This window comes from Trachypithecus francoisi, unplaced genomic scaffold (genome assembly GCF_009764315.1).
Source record: "Trachypithecus francoisi isolate TF-2019V2 unplaced genomic scaffold, Tfra_2.0 Lachesis_group5, whole genome shotgun sequence".
Classification (NCBI taxonomy): domain Eukaryota; kingdom Metazoa; phylum Chordata; class Mammalia; order Primates; family Cercopithecidae; genus Trachypithecus; species Trachypithecus francoisi.
The window spans coordinates 108,846,393-108,863,782 of NW_022681470.1; the positions used below are offsets into that span (position 1 = coordinate 108,846,393).

Genomic DNA, 17,390 nt, shown 5'->3' on the forward strand with positions numbered 1-17,390 from the left:
AGTGAGCCGAGATCGTGCCACTGCAACTCCAGCCTGGGTGACAGAGCAAGACTCTTTCAAAAAAAAAAAAAGTAGGCCAGGCCAGGCTTGGTGGCTCACACCTGTAACCCCAGCACTTTGGGAGGCTGAGGTGGGTGGATCACCTGACATCAGGAGTTTAAGACCAGCCTGGCCAACATGGTGAAACCCCACTTCTACTAAAAATACAAAAAATTAGCCAGGCATGGTAGCGAATGCTTGTAATCCCAGCTGCTTGGGAGGCTGAGGCAGAGAATTGCTTGAACCCAGGAAGCAGAGGTTGCAGTGAGCCAAAGTCATGCCATTGCACTCCAGCCTGGGCAACAAGAGCGAGGATCCATCTCAAAAAAAAAAAAAAAAAAAAAGTAGGCCACATTAATTTCAATTACAGCTAAATGAAGTTGTTTTGTCAAATCTGTGCCAGATTTATTGTTATAATCAGGTAGCTCTTCCAAGAATGTCTTAGAAAAAGGCACTTGCTGCATAACAAAGAGTCTGTGCTAGGTTTAACTCAGTCTACACTGCACACTGATATGAGTTTTTAAATTTGAGTCAATAAAACCAGAATTGACTACAGGTGTCACTACCATAAGAGAGAAAGCATCTTATTGCACTGCAGTTCTATGTTTACTAAAACATTTGGTTATTTGTTAATTTTCTCAACGACTATATGAGGTAAATTTCTTTCCTATCTGTGCTAACCTATTTGCAAATATATAAATACTTCTTAACCTCTACAACACCTCTTATTTGTATTCTATTTCCAATACAAATCCAAGTAGCCTCTCATATTTTAATTGCACTTCAACCTATTTTTTTAGTGATGACTCTTTCTTTTCTTTTCTGAGACGGAGTTTCGCTCTTGTTGCCTAGGCTGGAGTGCAATGGCATGATCTCGGGTCACCCCAACCTCAGCCTCCCGGGTTCAAGTGATTCTCCTGCCTCAGGGTGTAGCTAGTATTACAGGTATGCGTCACCACGCCCAGCTAACTTCGTATTTTTAGTAGAGACGGGGTTTATCCATGTTGGTCAGGCTGGTCTCGAACTCCCAACCTTTGGTGATCAGCCCGCCTCGGCCTCCCAGAGTGCTGGGATTACAAGCGTGAGCCGCCCCCAGCCCCGCCCCGACCCCCGACCCCGCCCCAGAGATGGAGTCTCGCTCTTTTTCCTGTCTGGAGTGCCGCGGCGCAATCTCAGCTCACTGCAACCTCCACCTTCCGAGTCCAAGCGATTCTCCTGCCTCAGCCTCCCGAGTAGCTGGGACTACAGGCGTGCACCACCACGCCCGGCTAATTTTTTTGTATTTTTAGTAGATACGGTGTTTCACCATGTTGGCCAGGACGGTCTCGATCACTTGACCTTGTGATCCGCCCGCCTCGGTCTCCCAAAGTGCTGAGATTACAAGCGTGAGCCACCGGGCCTGGCCCAGTGATGACTCTTTCTTAACGACTCCATCAGAAATCTGTCAGTTAATAAACGTGTTGCTCAGTTAGTGACGAGAAATAACTGTATGTTAGTGGTTAAGAGGCCCCATAATTGCAGCATTTAATACCTGCTGTTGTTCCTAATACCCAGGCTGACTCAGACTGAGGAGCCCTCCAAGTTCCACTGTCTAATAAAGACCTGTCAAAGTGAAAACTCAACAGTGGAGATTCCAGAATTCATTCAACCATTGTACCTGCTTTACATACATAAATAACAGAACTGATTTTTGGGTTGCCACAAGAAGATGCCTGAAAACAAGGCATCAAATGGTTTCGGAAAAAATACTCCTCTTTACAGTTAAGTTTAAATTAGATCAAGAATGCTACTTACAAAGATGTTCTGAATTAGTACAGGATCTCCTGATTCATCATAATGAACTTTTCAACCCTGTTAAGTATCAAAACTGCAGCACAAAATCAGCCAACATGCGAACTAAGGACAAAAGACAGTTCACAGGTCTTTGGAGATCATGGTTATAAAATCACGTGCCTGAGGACCACTAAGTCTGAGGTACACACCAAATAATGCAGCTCAAAGTAAGCAGAAAGCACTGTTCCGTGCTCAACCCACCCCCACCAACCATCCAAAGTCCATGCTGGTGCCCAGGACCCGTGAGTCCTTATCATTAAATATCCCCGCCCCAATTCCTCCCCAACTGAGGAAATCACAGACTCCTTGGCCCCAAGAATCTTAACCCTGGTCTTCATCATACACGTCTCCAGAAACCTTAACACCGGCTTTTTCAGGCTCCCACCACCTAAAACAAAGTTCAGAACGTCCTGACGGCAGTTTCCTTCAGGGCTTAGGCTCTCGACCACGCCCTCCGACCAGGCAGGCCTGTCTCCCTCCTGCCTGCCCCTGTGGAGGGAAAGCTCCCCCTCCTTTTGGTCACTCTGCCTGGCCACTCTACTCACAGGATAGCGGTGTCGGGGGGCAGCAGGCCCGACAGCGCCCTCCAGCTCGGTGCGGGCAGTTTCCTGCGACTGCAGTCCACAAGAGGAATGCGGCAGGAGCAGGCCGCGGGGCAGAGACCTGCTCCGGCGGCGGGCAACAGGAGGAGAGCGCTCTGGGCAACGAAGAGTAACCGGGAAAGCAATCCAGATCGACACCCTAGCAACTGCTCCTCCGGGAAGCCTAGGGGCGCGGGCGCCATTTTCCCCCTCGACCTGGACCTGGCCTAGAAGAGCTGCCTGCTAGAAAAGGAGGATCGGCGGAGAAGCTCAGCAGAGATGCTCAGCGGCTGCACTGTCTCCCGAAGCCCCGGCTGAGAGCTGTACCAGCTACATGCATGCAAGGAGCAGATGCAGCGCGACAGCGGGAGCTACGGCCTAGGACACACCGCTGAGGCCTGACGGGGCTCGTCCGCCCCGCCCCACGACGCTACGTCCTCACGCACAGGGGTCAGCCAATCGGTGCCATAAGACGAGGTTGCGTCCGGGGCGGAACTGAGTGAGGGGCGGGGCCACACGCAGCCGAGTTTCTTTAGGAGGAGGACTTGAAGGTGTTCAGGGACTTTAGGTGCCGCTGTGGAATTCCGCCGCTGTTCTTCCGCTGGAGGGCGCAGTAGGTCCTTAAGAGGGAATGGTGCGGCAAATGGCTGTGAGTTCAAAGTCCTGACTACAGGTCTATCTACTGTAGTAGTAGAAAAGGATCTTTTATTTGCTCTGGGCTTTAAGAAAGCGGAGTGGCAGAAGGGCTGCCTTCCAAGTCGCAGACACGAATGGGTCACAGGAGTTTCTATCCTGGCTTTGGCCAGCTCGTCCTCCAGAGCCGAGCTCGAGCCTCTTCTGCCCCCTGCTGCTTGACTGTAGCCCCTGCTCTTCTGCAAGTAGGCGGCAACTCCCACTTGCATGTGATCAGTATCACTCTGTTAATGGCCTTGTAAGCTCCTGAAGGTGGAGGCTCTGTTTCTTCATCGGTGCGCCTCCACCTTTTGATCTAGCTTGGAGTTCAATAAATTTTGGTGGGACTGCACCTGCTTGTCTATACAAGGGAAACACCCTTCTGTTTGGAGGGATGCTGTCATGGTCACTCTCAGAAATGCAAGCGAGACAAGTAAAGAGGGTGTTGAGCAGTCAACAAAGCAAAGACTGGATGTGAGGAAATTTATTTCTCCTAAAGCAGAGGCTATGGAAAACTTACTAGGAACAGTGAAGTCTGACCACCTTATGCTCATTCAGCCATCCAAGGTTGTAAATAACACTTTGAGACTAATAGTGATGGTTCACTTATATGTAGGGAACTTTTCAAAGGGCATTTGCATCTGTTACCTTGTTTGCGCCTTCACTGGCAGTGACATTGGCAAGACAATTATTGCTGATGATGAAACAAGCCCAAAGAGATTAAACCAGGTTACTCTGAGGCAGGGGCAGGTTCGACATTAACATGGGTTTTCTGACATAATTGAAAATCTGAGCAGGTTAAAAAGAATGATAATGCCTAGATTAGGGTTCTCTTAGAAAGTAACTGAAAGCAATCTTTCCCATGGCAGATTATGGAGTCATAATTATGTTTTTAAAAACCTTTTTCTGGCCGGGCGCGGTGGCTCAAGCCTGTAATCCCAGCACTTTGGGAGGCCGAGACGGGCGGATCACGAGGTCAGGAGATCGAGACCATCCTGGCTAATACGGTGAAACCCCGTCTCTACTTAAAAATACAAAAAACTAGCCGGGCGACGAGGCGGGCGCCTGTAGTCCCAGCTACTCGGGAGGCTGAGGCAGGAGAATGGCATAAACCCGGGAGGCGGAGCTTGCAGTGAGCTGAGATCCGGCCACTGCACTCCAGCCTGGGTGGCAGAGCAAGACTCCGTCTCAAAAAACAAACCTTTTTCTGTTTTTTTTTTAATATTGAAGTATCTATTGGAAACAAGGCCATATCCAAAGCTCCAGCCCAAACCAAACTTTTAAAGCCAAGACAGCAGAATGAAACATACTCTTAACCTCCTTCCCTTAGCTGTTGAGCAGACTTAACAAACTCTGGTAAGAAATCCGGCACAGGCAGGAACCCCACACAAAAAAAGAAGGCAGTTTAGTTCCTTTCTGCATTATAGTTTCAGAGCTTTCCTATGAAACTATACCAAATGGGGCCATTAGAAATTAATGCTCTCTAGCCTGTATCCTCCCCAATAAGTGGCTCACTGCAACCTCCACCTCCCAGATTCAAGCGATTCTCCTGCCTCAGCCTCACAAGTAGCTAGGACTATAGGTGTGCACCACCATGCCCCGCTAATTTTTGTATTTTTAGTAGAGACGGGGTTTCACCATGTTGGCCATGCTGGTCTCAAACTCCTTACCTCAGGTGATCCACTCAGCTCAGCCTCTCAAAGTGTGTGATTACAGGCATGAGCCACCCTGACTAGCCACAAATACCTGTTTTTGTTGGGTTTTTTTTTTTTTTTTAGACGAAGTTTTGCTCTTGTTACCCAGGCCGGAGTGTAGTGGCACGATCTTGGCTCACCACAACCTCTGCCTCCCGGGTTCAAGCTATTCTCCTGCCTCAGCCTCCTGAGTAACTGGCATTAATTACAGTCATGCGCCACCATGCCCAGCTAGTTTTGTATTTTTAGTAGAGATGGGGTTTCTCCATGTTGGTCAGCTGGTCTTGAACTCTCGACCTCAGGTCATCCGCCTGCCTCAGCCTCCCAAAGTGCTGGGATTACAGGTGTGAGCCATCGCTCCCAGCCACAAATACATGTTTTTAACAGAATTTAGTGATTCATTTCTGATTAACAATGGAATATAGGGTTTTTATATTAATTTTCCTCAATTGTCTAATTAATCTGTGGGTGCTAAGGTACCTGGGCTGAGATTTTAGAGTTCGGTGGAATCCGTAAGCACAGTATACCCCAGCTCCAGATTACTAAAAACAAAAAAAGAAACTACTCACTTGATATCCCTTGTTCCACATCTTAGCATAAACGCTAATCCCTTAAAATTTAGCTGCCCTATATCTCGTTACCTCAGGACTTTACTCTTTGCAAAGTCATAGCTACCTAACCTTATCAGTTCTATTCTTTCAAACTAGAAGTCTCAGGATTGCCTGTGCTTTCCTCCCATTCTTTCCTGTCACATCCAGTCACCAGACTCTCTTGATTCCCCCTCAGGAATATCTCAGATCTTTCCCCACCTCTCCATCCCTACTGCTACTTAGTTCAGACCTTCATCTCATATGACTAGTATTCCAATAACCTTTGAACCCATCTCCTCTCCTCCAGTCTCTCCTGTCTCCAAGTCTCTAAGCTGTCACTAGAATTATCTTTCCAAAGCATACTGTTACAGGTATGTTTTGTCATTGTATATCTCCATTGCTAAGAGCAGTGTCTGGAATATAAGCAACACTGAATAAATATTTATCGTTGACTAAATTACTGTTAATTTGGCCAGGTGCAGTGGCTCATGCCTATAATCCCAGCAATTTTGGAGGCCGAGGCATGCAGATTACTTGAAGTCAGGAGTTTGAGACAAGCCTGGCTAATATGGCAAAAGTCTGTCTTTACTAAAAATACAAAAATTAGACTTGGTGCTGCACACCTGTAATCCCAGCTACTGGGGAGACTGAGGCACGAGGATTGCTTGAACCTGGGAGGCGGAGGTTGCAGTGAGCCAAGATTGCACCATTGCACTCCAGCATGGGCAACAGAGCAAGATTCCATCTCAAAAAAAAAAAAAAAGCCGGGCACGGTGGCTCACACCTGTAATCCCAGCACTTTGGGAGGCCGAGGTGGGCAGATCACGAGGTCAGGAGATCGAGACCATCCTGGCTAACATGGTGAAAACCTATCTCTATTAAAAAATACAAAAAACTAGCCGGCGTGGTGGCGGGCGCCTGTAGTCCCAGCTACTCGGGAGGCTGAGGCAGGAGGATGGCGTAAACCCAGGAGGCGGAGCTTGCAGTGAGCTGAGATCCAGCCACTGCACTCCAGCCTGGGCGACAGAGCGAGACTCCATCTCAAAAAAAAAAAAAATACAAAAAATTGCGGGGTATGGTGGCTCATGCCTATAATCCCAGCAATTTGGGAGGCCAAGGCGGGCAGATCACCTGAGGTCGAGAGTTCGAGAACAGCCTGACCAACATGGAGAAACCCTGTCTCTACTAAAAATACAAAATTAGGCCGGGCGCGGTGGCTCAAGCCTGTAATCCCAGCACTTTGGGAGGCCGAGACGGGCGGATCACAAGGTCAGGAGATCGAGACCATCCTGGTTAACACGGCGGAACCCCGTCTCTACTAAAAATACAAAAAACTAGCCGGGCGAGGTGGCGGCGCCTGTAGTCCCAGCTACTCGGGAGGCTGAGGCAGGAGAATGGCGTGAACCCGGGAGGCGGAGCTTGCAGTGAGCTGAGATCTGGCCACTGCACTCCAGCCTGGGTGACAGAGCGAGACTCCGTCTCAAAAAAAAAAATACAAAATTACCCAGGCATGGTGGCACATGCCTGTAATCCCAGCTACTAGGGAGGCTGAGGCAGGAGATTAGCTTGAACCTGGGAGGTGGAGGTTGCGGTGAGCCGAGATCATGCCATTGCACTCCAGCCTGGGCAACAAGAGCAAAGCTCCATTTCAAAAAAAAACAAAAAAAACAAAAAAATTAGCCGGGTATGGTGGCGGGCGCCTGTAGTCCCAGCTACTCGGGAGGCTGAGGCAGGAGAATGACGTGAACCCGGGAGGTGGAAGTTGCAGTGAGCTGAGATCACGCCACTGCACTCCAGACTGGGTGACAGAGGGAGACTCCGTCTCAAAAAAAAAAAAAACAAATTACTGTTAATTTCACTGCTTCTCTGTAAATATGCCCAAATCTAGTGAGAATGCATTTTTGTCTCCTTCCATCTCTTCCTTCACCTATCTCCTTTTCCCACTAAAACAAAGAAGAAATAATAACAATTGTAACTACTATTTATTGAAGTGAAACCTAAAGCCAGGAAAAATAGATAAATTGCCGGGCGCGGTGGCTCAAGCCTGTAATCCCAGCACTTTGGGAGGCCGAGACGGGCGGATCACAAGGTCAGGTGATCGAGACCATCCTGGCTAATACGGTGAAACCCCGTCTCTACTAAAGAATACAAAAAAAAACTAGCCGGGCAACGAGGCGGGCGCCTGTAGTCCCAGCTACTTGGGAGGCGGAGGCAGGAGAATGGCGTGAACCTGGGAGGCGGAGCTTGCAGTGAGCTGAGATCCGGCCACCGCACTCCAGCCTGGGCGACAGAGCCAGACTCCGTCTCAAAAAAAAAAAAAAAAGATAAATTGTACTTCGTCAAAATTAAAAACAGTTCATTAAAGGACACTATCTACAGAGTGAAAAGGTACCCCATGTGATGGAAGAAAAGATTTGTGGCTGGGCGCGGTGGCTCAAGCCTGTAATCCCAGCACTTTGGGAGGCCGAGACGGACGGATCACGAGGTCAGAAGATCGAGACCATCCTCGCTAATACGGTGAAACCCCGTCTCTACTAAAAACATACAAAAAGCTAGCCAGGCGGTGTGGCAGGCGCCTGTAGCTACTGGGGAGGCTGAGGCAGGAGAATGGCGTGAACCTGGGAGGCGGAACTTGCAGTGAGCTGAGATCCGGCCACTGCACTCCAGCCTGGGCGACAGAGCAAGACTCCGTCTCAAAAAAAAAGATTTGCAAATCATATATCAGATAAGGGATTAGTATCCAGAAAAGCAAAGAACTCCTACAACTCAACAACAAAAATGCAACCCAATTTAAAAATAGGCAGAGGACTTGAATTCCTCCAAAGATACACAAATGACCAAAAAGCACAAGTAAAATATGCTCAAGATCACTAATTATTAAGGAAATCCAAATTTAAACCACAACGTGATACTACTTCACATCTGTTAGGATGGCAATTATATATATAATATGTATATGTATAGAAATCAGAAAATAAGTTTGGTGAGGATGTGGAGAAACTATAATTCTTGTACATTCCTGGCAGGAATATAAAATGGTGTCACTGGCTGGGTATGGTGGCTCACACATGTAATTCCAGCACTTTGGGGGCCCAAGGCGGCAGATCACCTGAGGTCAGGAGTTTGAGAGCAGACTGGTCAACATGGTGAAACCCCATCACTGCTAAAAACACAAAAAGTAGCTGGGCCTGGTGGTGCATGCCTGTAATACCAGCTATTTGGGAGGCTGAGGCAGAAGAATCGCTTGAACTCAGGAGGCGGAGGTTGCAGTGAGCTGAGATCGAGCCATTGCACTTCAGCCTGGGCAACAGAGCAAGACTCCATCTCAAAAAGAAAGGAGAGGAGAGGGGAGTGGAGGGGAGGGGAGGGGTAAGGGGAGGGAAGTGGAGGAGAGGAGAGGGGAGGGGAGTCTGTGGAAAATCATACAGCATTTCCTCAAAAAATTAAACATAAAGTAATTGAAACAATTTGAAGAAATATGGGTATACCCATGTTCCATAGCAGTATTATTCACAATAGCCAAAACGTGGAAGCAGCCCAAGTGTCTTATCAATGGATGAATAAACAAGCAAAATTTGGTGTGTGTGTGTGTGTGTGTGTGTGTATATATATATATGATTGATTCAGCCTTTGAAAGGAAGGGACTCCTGGCTGGGTGGCTGACACCTGTAATCCCAGTACTTTGGGAGACTGAGATGAGTGGATCACCTGAGGTCAGGAGTTCAAGACCAGCCTGGCCAACATGGTGAAACCCCATCTCTACTGAAAATACAAAAAAATTAGCCGGGCGTGGTGGCACACACCTGTAATCCCAGCTACTCGGGATACTGAGGCAGGAGAATCGTTTGAACCTGGGAAGTGGAGGTTGCAGTGAGCCAAGATTGTGCCATTGCACTGCAGCCTGGGCAACAAGAGTGAAACTCCGAAACTCCGTCTCAAAAAAAAAAAAAAAAGAAAGGAAGGGAATCCTGATACTTGCTACAATGTAAATAAACCTTGACAACATTATGCTAAGTGAAATAAATCAGTTATAAAAGGACAAATAGTGTGATTGCACTTATATGAGGTACTTAGAATAGTCAAATTCATACAGACAGAAAATAGATGGGTGATTGGGCTAGGAGGAGCTAGGAGGAGGAGAGAATGGGGAGTTATTGTTTAATGCATGGTGAGTTTCAGTTTGGGAAAATGAAAAAAGTTCTGGAGATAGATGGTGGCAATGGTTGCACAACAATGTGAATGTTCTTTTTTGTTGCTGTTATTAGTTTTTTATTATTATTATACTTTAGGGTACATGTGCACAACGTGTAGGTTTGTTACGTATGTATACACGTGCCATGTTGGTGTGCTGCACCCATTAACTGGTCATTTACATTAGGTATATCTCCTAATGCTCTCCTTCCCCACTCCCCTCACCCCGTGAATGTACTTATTACCACAGAACTGTATACTTAAAAATAGTTCCAAATGGTTAAATTTTATGTTATATATTTTTTACCACAATTTTTAAAGAAAAATCTACAGCCAGAAATTTGGATCTGAACTTTGAGTCTTTTCTTTCCTTTCCCTTTGTTCTCCATCTACTCCTTATCTTATTCCAACCCTTCAGCAAATCCAAAATATATTTTAAAACTGACTACTTCTTTCCATCTCTCTTACCACCACACCAATCCAAGACACAATAATCTTTCATCTATACCACCTTAGTTGCCTCGTAACTGAACACATCTTTCCATCTTGTTCCCATCAAAACCACCCACACAGCAAACAGGCCTACAAATGGCCTCTTTAATAGGTTAACTAGAGAGTGCCAGTACATTATCACAGTAAAGGAGAAAAAACATAACTATTTTAGTATATGAAAAAATATGACGTTTTATGTGATATATGTGATATGTCATATATATGTAGCATATATTTGTACATACTGAAATAGTATGGTTTTCCTCTTTAACACATATGTACTATTTAATATATATCATATACATATCATATAAAATATGTAAATATATACTGTATGATATATAATATACCACCAAGAGTTGGCTGGGCATGGTGGCTCACGCCTGTAATCCCAGCACTTTGGGAGGCTGAGGTGGGCAGATCATGAGGTCAGGAGTTCAAGACCAGCCTGGCCAACATGGTGAAACCCCATCTCTACTACAAATAGAAAAATTAGCTGGGCGGGGTGGCAGGCATCTGTAATCCCAACTACTCAGGAGGCTGAGGCGGGAGAATCATTTGAACCTGGGAGGCGGAAGTTGCAGTGAGCTGAGATCGCACCATTGCATTCCATCCTGGGCAACAGGGCAAGACTGTCTCAAAAACAAAAACACAAACAAAAACAAAACAAAAAAAAAAAAAACTCTTGGCCAACTTGGAATAGAATGAACTTCTTCCTGCTAATAAAAGGTGTTTACCAAAACCTATAGCAACTTTTACTTAACAGTAAAACATTTAAAATATTCCTTTTACATTAGGATCAAGACAACGATGCCTATCATTGCTTCTACTGGACAGTATTCTAGAGGTCCTAACCAGTACAAGTTAAGAAAAAGATATTAAAGATATAAAATCATAAGGGAGCAAACAAAACTGCTCTTACTGACACAGGATATGATTCTCTGCAGAAAAAAATCCAAAAGAGGCCGGGCGCGGTGGCTCAAGCCTGTAATCCCAGCACTTTGGGAGGCCGAGACGGGCGGATCACGAGGTCAGGAGATCGAGACCATCCTGGCTAACACGGTGAAACCCCGTCTCTACTAAAAATACAAAAAACTAGCCGGGCGAGGTGGCGGGCGCCTGTAGTCCCAGCTACTCCGGAGGCTGAGGCAGGAGAATGGCGTAAAACCCGGGAGGCGGAGCTTGCAGTGAGCTGAGATCCGGCCACTGCACTCCAGCCCGGGCGAAAGAGCAAGACTCCGTCTCAAAAAAAGAAAAAAAAAAAATCCAAAAGAATCTCAAGTAAACAATTTAAACTAACAAAAAATTTCAACAAGGATGTGACTACAAGATCAATATACTAAAATCAATGTTATCATAATAAATCAGCAATTATAAAATATTTTTAAGATGGCATATGCAATAGCAATAAAAACTAAAAGATACCTAGATCAAACAAAGAAATACAAGAGAAAAAGTAGGCCGGGCGCGGTGGCTCAAGCCTGTAATCCCAGCACTTTGGGAGGCCAAGACGGGCGGATCACGAGGTCAGGAGATCGAGACCATCCTGGCTAACACAGTGAAACCCCGTCTCTACTAAAAAATACAAAAAACTAGCCGGGCGAGGTGGCCGGCGCCTGTAGTCCCAGCTACTGGGGAGGCTGAGGCAGGAGAATGGCATAAACCCGGGAGGCGGAGCTTGCAGTGAGCTGAGATCCCTCCACTGCACTCCAGCCTGGGCAACAGAGCGAGACTCCGTCTCAAAAAAAAAAAAAAGAGAGGCCGGGCACGGTGGCTCAAGCCTGTAATCCCAGCACTTTGGGAGGCCGAGACGGGCGGATCACGAGGTCAGGAGATCGAGACCATCCTGGCTAACACGGTGAAACCCCGTCTCTACTAAAAATACAAAAAAATAGCTGGGCCAGGTGGCGGGCGCCTGTAGTCCCAGCTGCTCGGGAGGCTGAGGCAGGAGAATGGCGTGAACCCGGGAGGCGGAGCTTGCAGTGAGCTGAGATCCGGCCACTGCACTCCAGTCCGGGCGACAGAGCGAGACACCGCCTCAAAAAAAAAAAAAAAAAGAGAGAGAGAAAAAGTATATAGAGAACATTCTAAAACTTTATTGGAAAGTATAAAAAAGGATCTAAATAGAAGGAGAAAAATACTCTGCTCTCAGACTGAAAGAATCAATATTATAATCCAGGCGAAATGGCTCATGCCTGTAATCCCAGCACTTTGGGAGGCTAAAGCGGGTGGATTACTTGAGGTCAGCAGTTCAATACCAGCCTGGCCAACATGGTGAAATCTCATCTCTACTACAATACAAAAATTGGCCGGGCGCGGTGGCTCAAGCCTGTAATCCCAGCACTTTGGGAGGCCGAGACGGGTGGATCACGAGGTCAGGAGATCGAGACCATCCTGGTCTACACGGTGAAACCCCGTCTCTACTAAAAAATACAAAAAAATAGCTGGGCCAGGTGGCGGGCGCCTGTAGTCCCAGCTGCTCGGGAGGCTGAGGCAGGAGAATGGCGTGAACCCGGAGGCGGAGCTTGCAGTGAGCTGAGATCCGGCCACTGCACTCCAGTCCGGGCGACAGAGCGAGACACCGCCTCAAAAAAAAAAAAAAAAAGAGAGAGAGAGAAAAAGTATATAGAGAACATTCTAAAACTTTATTGGAAAGTATAAAAAAGGATCTAAATAGAAGGAGAAAAATACTCTGCTCTCAGACTGAAAGAATCAATATTATAATCCAGGCGAAATGGCTCATGCCTGTAATCCCAGCACTTTGGGAGGCTAAAGCGGGTGGATTACTTGAGGTCAGCAGTTCAATACCAGCCTGGCCAACATGGTGAAATCTCATCTCTACTACAAATACAAAAATTGGCCGGGCGCGGTGGCTCAAGCCTGTAATCCCAGCACTTTGGGAGGCCGAGACGGGTGGATCACGAGGTCAGGAGATCGAGACCATCCTGGTCTACACGGTGAAACCCCGTCTCTACTAAAAAATACAAAAAACTAGCCGGGCGAGGTGGCGGGCGCCTGTAGTCCCAGCTACTCGGGAGGCTGAGGCAGGAGAATGGCGTGAACCCGGGAGGCGGAGCTTGCAGTGAGCTGAGATCGCGCCACTGCACTCCAGTCCGGGCGACAGAGCGAGACTCCGTCTCAAAAAAAAAAAAAAAAAAAAAAAAAAAACAAATACAAAAATTAGCTGAATGTGATGGCAGGTGCCTGTAATCCCAGCTACTCCAGAGGCTGAGGCAGGAGAATCAATTAAACCCAGGAGTCCTACATTGCAGCAAGCCAAGACTGTGCCACTGCGCCAGCGTGGGCAACAGAGTGAGACTTTGTCTCAAAAAAAAAAAAAAAATCACTATTATAAAGATGATGACCAGGTGTGGTGGTGTGGGCCTGTAATCTCAATTACTTGGAAGGCTGAGGCAGTGGGATTGCTTGAGCCCAGGAGTTCAAGGCCAGCTTGAGCAACACAACAAGACCCTTCCTCTAAAATTAAAAATAAATTAAAAACAAACAAATAAAAGACGTCAATCCTCTCAGACTGATTTACAGATTTAATGCAATCCCAATAAAAATCCCAAATGTGCATGGTATTCTAAGGTAAAAATAATCACAAAGACACTCTCAGAGTTAAAAAAGTAGAACTGGCCAGGCACGGTGGCTCACTCCTGTAATCCCAGCACTTTGGGAGACTGAGACAGGCAGATCACAAGGTCAGGAGTTCTAGACCAGCCGGGCCAACATGGTGAAACCCCGTCTCTACTAAAAATATAAACATCAGCCGGTGTGGTGGCACAGGCTTGTAATCCCAGCTACTTGGGAGGCTCAGGCGGGAGAATTGCTTGAAATCGGGAGTCAGAGATTGCAGTGAGCTGAGAGCATGCCACTGCACTCCAGCCTGAGCAACAGCGAAAGAAGCCATCTCAAAAAAAAAAAAAAAAAAAGGTAGATGTAGTAGGATCACAGATAAATCTAAAAACAGTGGCAAATGGAAAAAAAAGCAAACTGCTAACAAATGTACAATATATCTAAAATATACAATGTTCAAAATATGTGGAAAATACTAGGCAGGGCCGGGCATGATGGTTCACACCTGCAATCCCAGCACTTTGGGAGGCCAAGGCAGGTGGAATAGCTGAGGTTGGGAGTTCAAGATCAGTCTGACAACATGGAGAAACCCCGTCTCTACTAAAAATACAAAATTAGCCGGGCACGGTGGCTCACGCCTGTAATCCCAGCTCTCAGGGAGGCTAGACGCGGGAGGATAGCTTGAGCCCAGGAGTTCGAGACCTGCCTGGGTAATACAGCGAGACCCCGTTCTCCACAAAAAGGAAAAAAAAAAAAAGACAAAAAAAAAAAAAACAAAATTAGCCGGGCATGGTGGCACGTGCCTGTCATCCCAGCTACTCAGGAGGCTGAGTCAGGAGAATCGCTTGAACCCAGGAGGCAGAGAATGCAGTGAGCCGAGATCACGGCATTGCACTCCAGCCCAGGCAACAAGATGGAAACTGTCTCAAAAAAAAAAAAAAAAGGCCGGGCGCGGTGGCTCAAGCCTGTAATCCCAGCACTTTGGGAGGCCAAGACGGGCGGATCACGAGGTCAGGAGATCGAGACCATCCTGGCTAACACGGTGAAACCCCGTCTCGGCGGATCACGAGGTCAGGAGATCGAGACCATCCTGGCTAACACTGTGAAACCCCGTCTCTACTAAAAAAATACAAAAAACTAGCCGGGCGAGGTGGCGGGCGCCTGTAGTCCCAGCTACTCGGGAGGCTGAGGCAGGAGAATGGCGTGCACCCGGGAGGCGGAGCTTGCAGTGAGCTGAGATCCGGCCACTGCACTCCAGCCCTGGCGACAGAGCGAGACTCCGTCTCAAAAAAAAAAAAAAAAAAAGAAACCCCGTCTCTACTAAAAATACAAAAAACTAGCCGGGCAAGGTGGTGGGCGCCTGTAGTCCCAGCTACTCGGGAGGCTGAGACAGGAGAATGGCGTGAACCCGGGAGGCGGAGCTTGCAGTGAGCTGAGAGCCGGCCACTGCACTCCAGCCTGGGCGGCAGAGCAAGACTCCGTCTCAAAAAAAAAAAAAAAGCAAAAACTAAAAGACTATGTAGGAAATATACAGTAAAAACATGCAGAGTAATGACAAATACCAAATTCAAAAATATTGTGACCTCTGTGGAGAAAAGGTGAGGAATGAGTTCATGTGTGAATGTAACGGTACATGCTTTCTGTTAACTTAGTAGGAGAAAAAAACTCAATCTCTACCACGTAGACCCCCAGAGAGGGAAGCAAAACCCCATGAAAGACGCTTTTTATATTCCTGTAGGCTTTTCTTTGGGGGGGGGGTTCTTTTTTTTTATTTTTTGAGATGGAGTCTTGCTCTGTTGTCCAGGCTGGAGTACAGTGGCACAATCTTGGCTCACTGCAACCTCCGCCTCCCGGGTTCAAGCAATTCTCCTGCCTCAGCTTCCCAAGTAGCTGGGACTACAAGAGTGTGCCATCATGCCCGACTAATTTTTTGTATTTTTAGTAGAAATGGGGTTTCACCGTGTTAGCCAGGATGGTCTCAGTCTCCTGACCTCGTGATCCACCTGCATCAGCCTCCCAAAGTGCTGGGATTACAGGCGTGAGCCACTGCACCCAGCTGCTCCTGTAGGCTTTTAAATAGTCCTATTTACAATTCAGTTTTGGCCTGGCATGTTGGCTCATGCCTATAATCCCAGCCCTTTGGGAGGCTGGGATCACCTGAGGTCAGTAGTTCGTAACGAGCCTGACCAACATGGTGAAACCCCATCTCTACTAAACACAAAAAAATTAGCCAGGCGTGGTGGCCCATGCCTGTAGTCCCAGCTACTTGGGAGGCTGAGACAGGAGAATTGCTTGAACCCAGGAGGCAGAGATTGCAGTGAGCCAAGTTTGAGCCATTGCTCTCTAGCCTGGGCAACAAGAGTGAAACTCCATCTCAAAAATAAAAAAGGAAAGAAAAGAAAAAAAATCAGTTTGAAGTTTCATTCCTTACATTGTAACTTTTTTTCAAGTTACTCTTAAACATACAGCAGTAAGTTCTTAAACTTCATGAAGTATCAGAATCACTTGGAGGGCTTGTGGCTCATGCCCATAATCCCAGCACTTTGGAAGGTCGAGATGGGTGGATCACTTGAGCTCAGGAGTTCAAGACCAGCCTGGGCAACATGGTGAAACCCTGCCTCTACTAAAATACAGAAAATTAGCCAGGCGTGGTGGTGCACGCCTGTAGTCCCAGCTACTCAGGAGGCTGAGGCAGGAGAATCACTTGAGCTCAAAAAATGGAGGTTGCAGTGAGTCAAGATCGTACCAATGCACTCCTGTGTAATAGAACCAGACTCTGTCTCAAAATAATAATAATAATAACCATAAAAGAATCACTTGCAGGGCTTGTTAATCTATGGATTGTTGAGCTGGGCCCAGACTTTCTGATTCAGTAAGTCTAGAGTGGGACTCGAGAATTTGCATTTCTAACAAGTTCCCAGGTATTGCTGAAGTGGTGGTCCATAGATTATACTTAAAAACCACACTTTGGGACCTATAGTAAAGTTTGTCTACATAACACAGGTGCTTTTGTAGGTGTGAGGAATTAGGAGGCAAACAGTGAATGAAAGCGTGCCATTTTCTACATTCTCTTTGGGCTGAGGCCAGCACAGAAGCTCATAATTCTAGGTGGTGAATAGGAGTATTGACAGTGCAGCAGGTAGGAGCCAGATGTCAGGAGAATTAGTGTGATATGAACCCCCTTTCTTCCAAATACATGCCTGAAGAAGTAAGTACAATGTAACTGGTTGAGAAAATCAAACCATGCCCTTCATACCCCCACCCCAGTCCCCATCCTCTGCACAAACTTGATTCATACCCTGAAGGCATGGGGAGGAGGGGATTGAAAATGCTGACCTCCATCCCATACCCAGCAAACCATCCTGTCCATGGGCTGCTTGAGCTTCTGAGCTAACCTGCAGCGAGTCCCATTTTGGGTTTTCAGCGAGCTGGGCTACTCCCCAGACCTGCGCCTTTATCCTTTCAAGGTTGGGAGGAAACCTTGCTCTCACTCTGGATGAGACACTTGTGTTGGTTTAATGGGCTCTTGGTGGGAACTTCAGAGTTTGATTATTCTCAGCAATCAGCAGAGGCAGTCATGCGTTTCTGGGCCCTCCAGCCTCACTCTGTTCACCAGCTTTCCCGGCTGGGAATGTACCCACAAACCCTTGAGCTGACTGAAAGCCCAGGGAACTTGCGTGCGTGCCTGCATGAATGCATGAATGGGTGAATGCGTATGT

The 17,390-nt window shown here is 47.1% G+C and overlaps 1 protein-coding gene across 4 annotated transcripts in view; it reads right to left on the reverse strand.

Moving 5' to 3' along the window:
- The window catches only part of LRIG2 (leucine rich repeats and immunoglobulin like domains 2), a 63,624-nt gene extending 60,618 nt beyond the window's left edge, over positions 1–3,006 (reverse strand). For 2 of the 4 annotated variants that reach the window (XM_033198574.1, XM_033198573.1), the window contains exon 1: positions 2,418–3,002. In XM_033198574.1, coding sequence (XP_033054465.1) covers positions 2,418–2,656 — 239 coding nt within the window. In that variant the 5' untranslated portion in view covers positions 2,657–3,002. Of the gene's footprint in view, positions 1–1,833; positions 1,936–2,417 lie in introns of all 4 variants that reach the window. The other 2 variants (XM_033198576.1, XM_033198575.1) reach the window with 2 other exon arrangements.
- Positions 3,007–17,390: the final 14,384 nt, after the last annotated feature.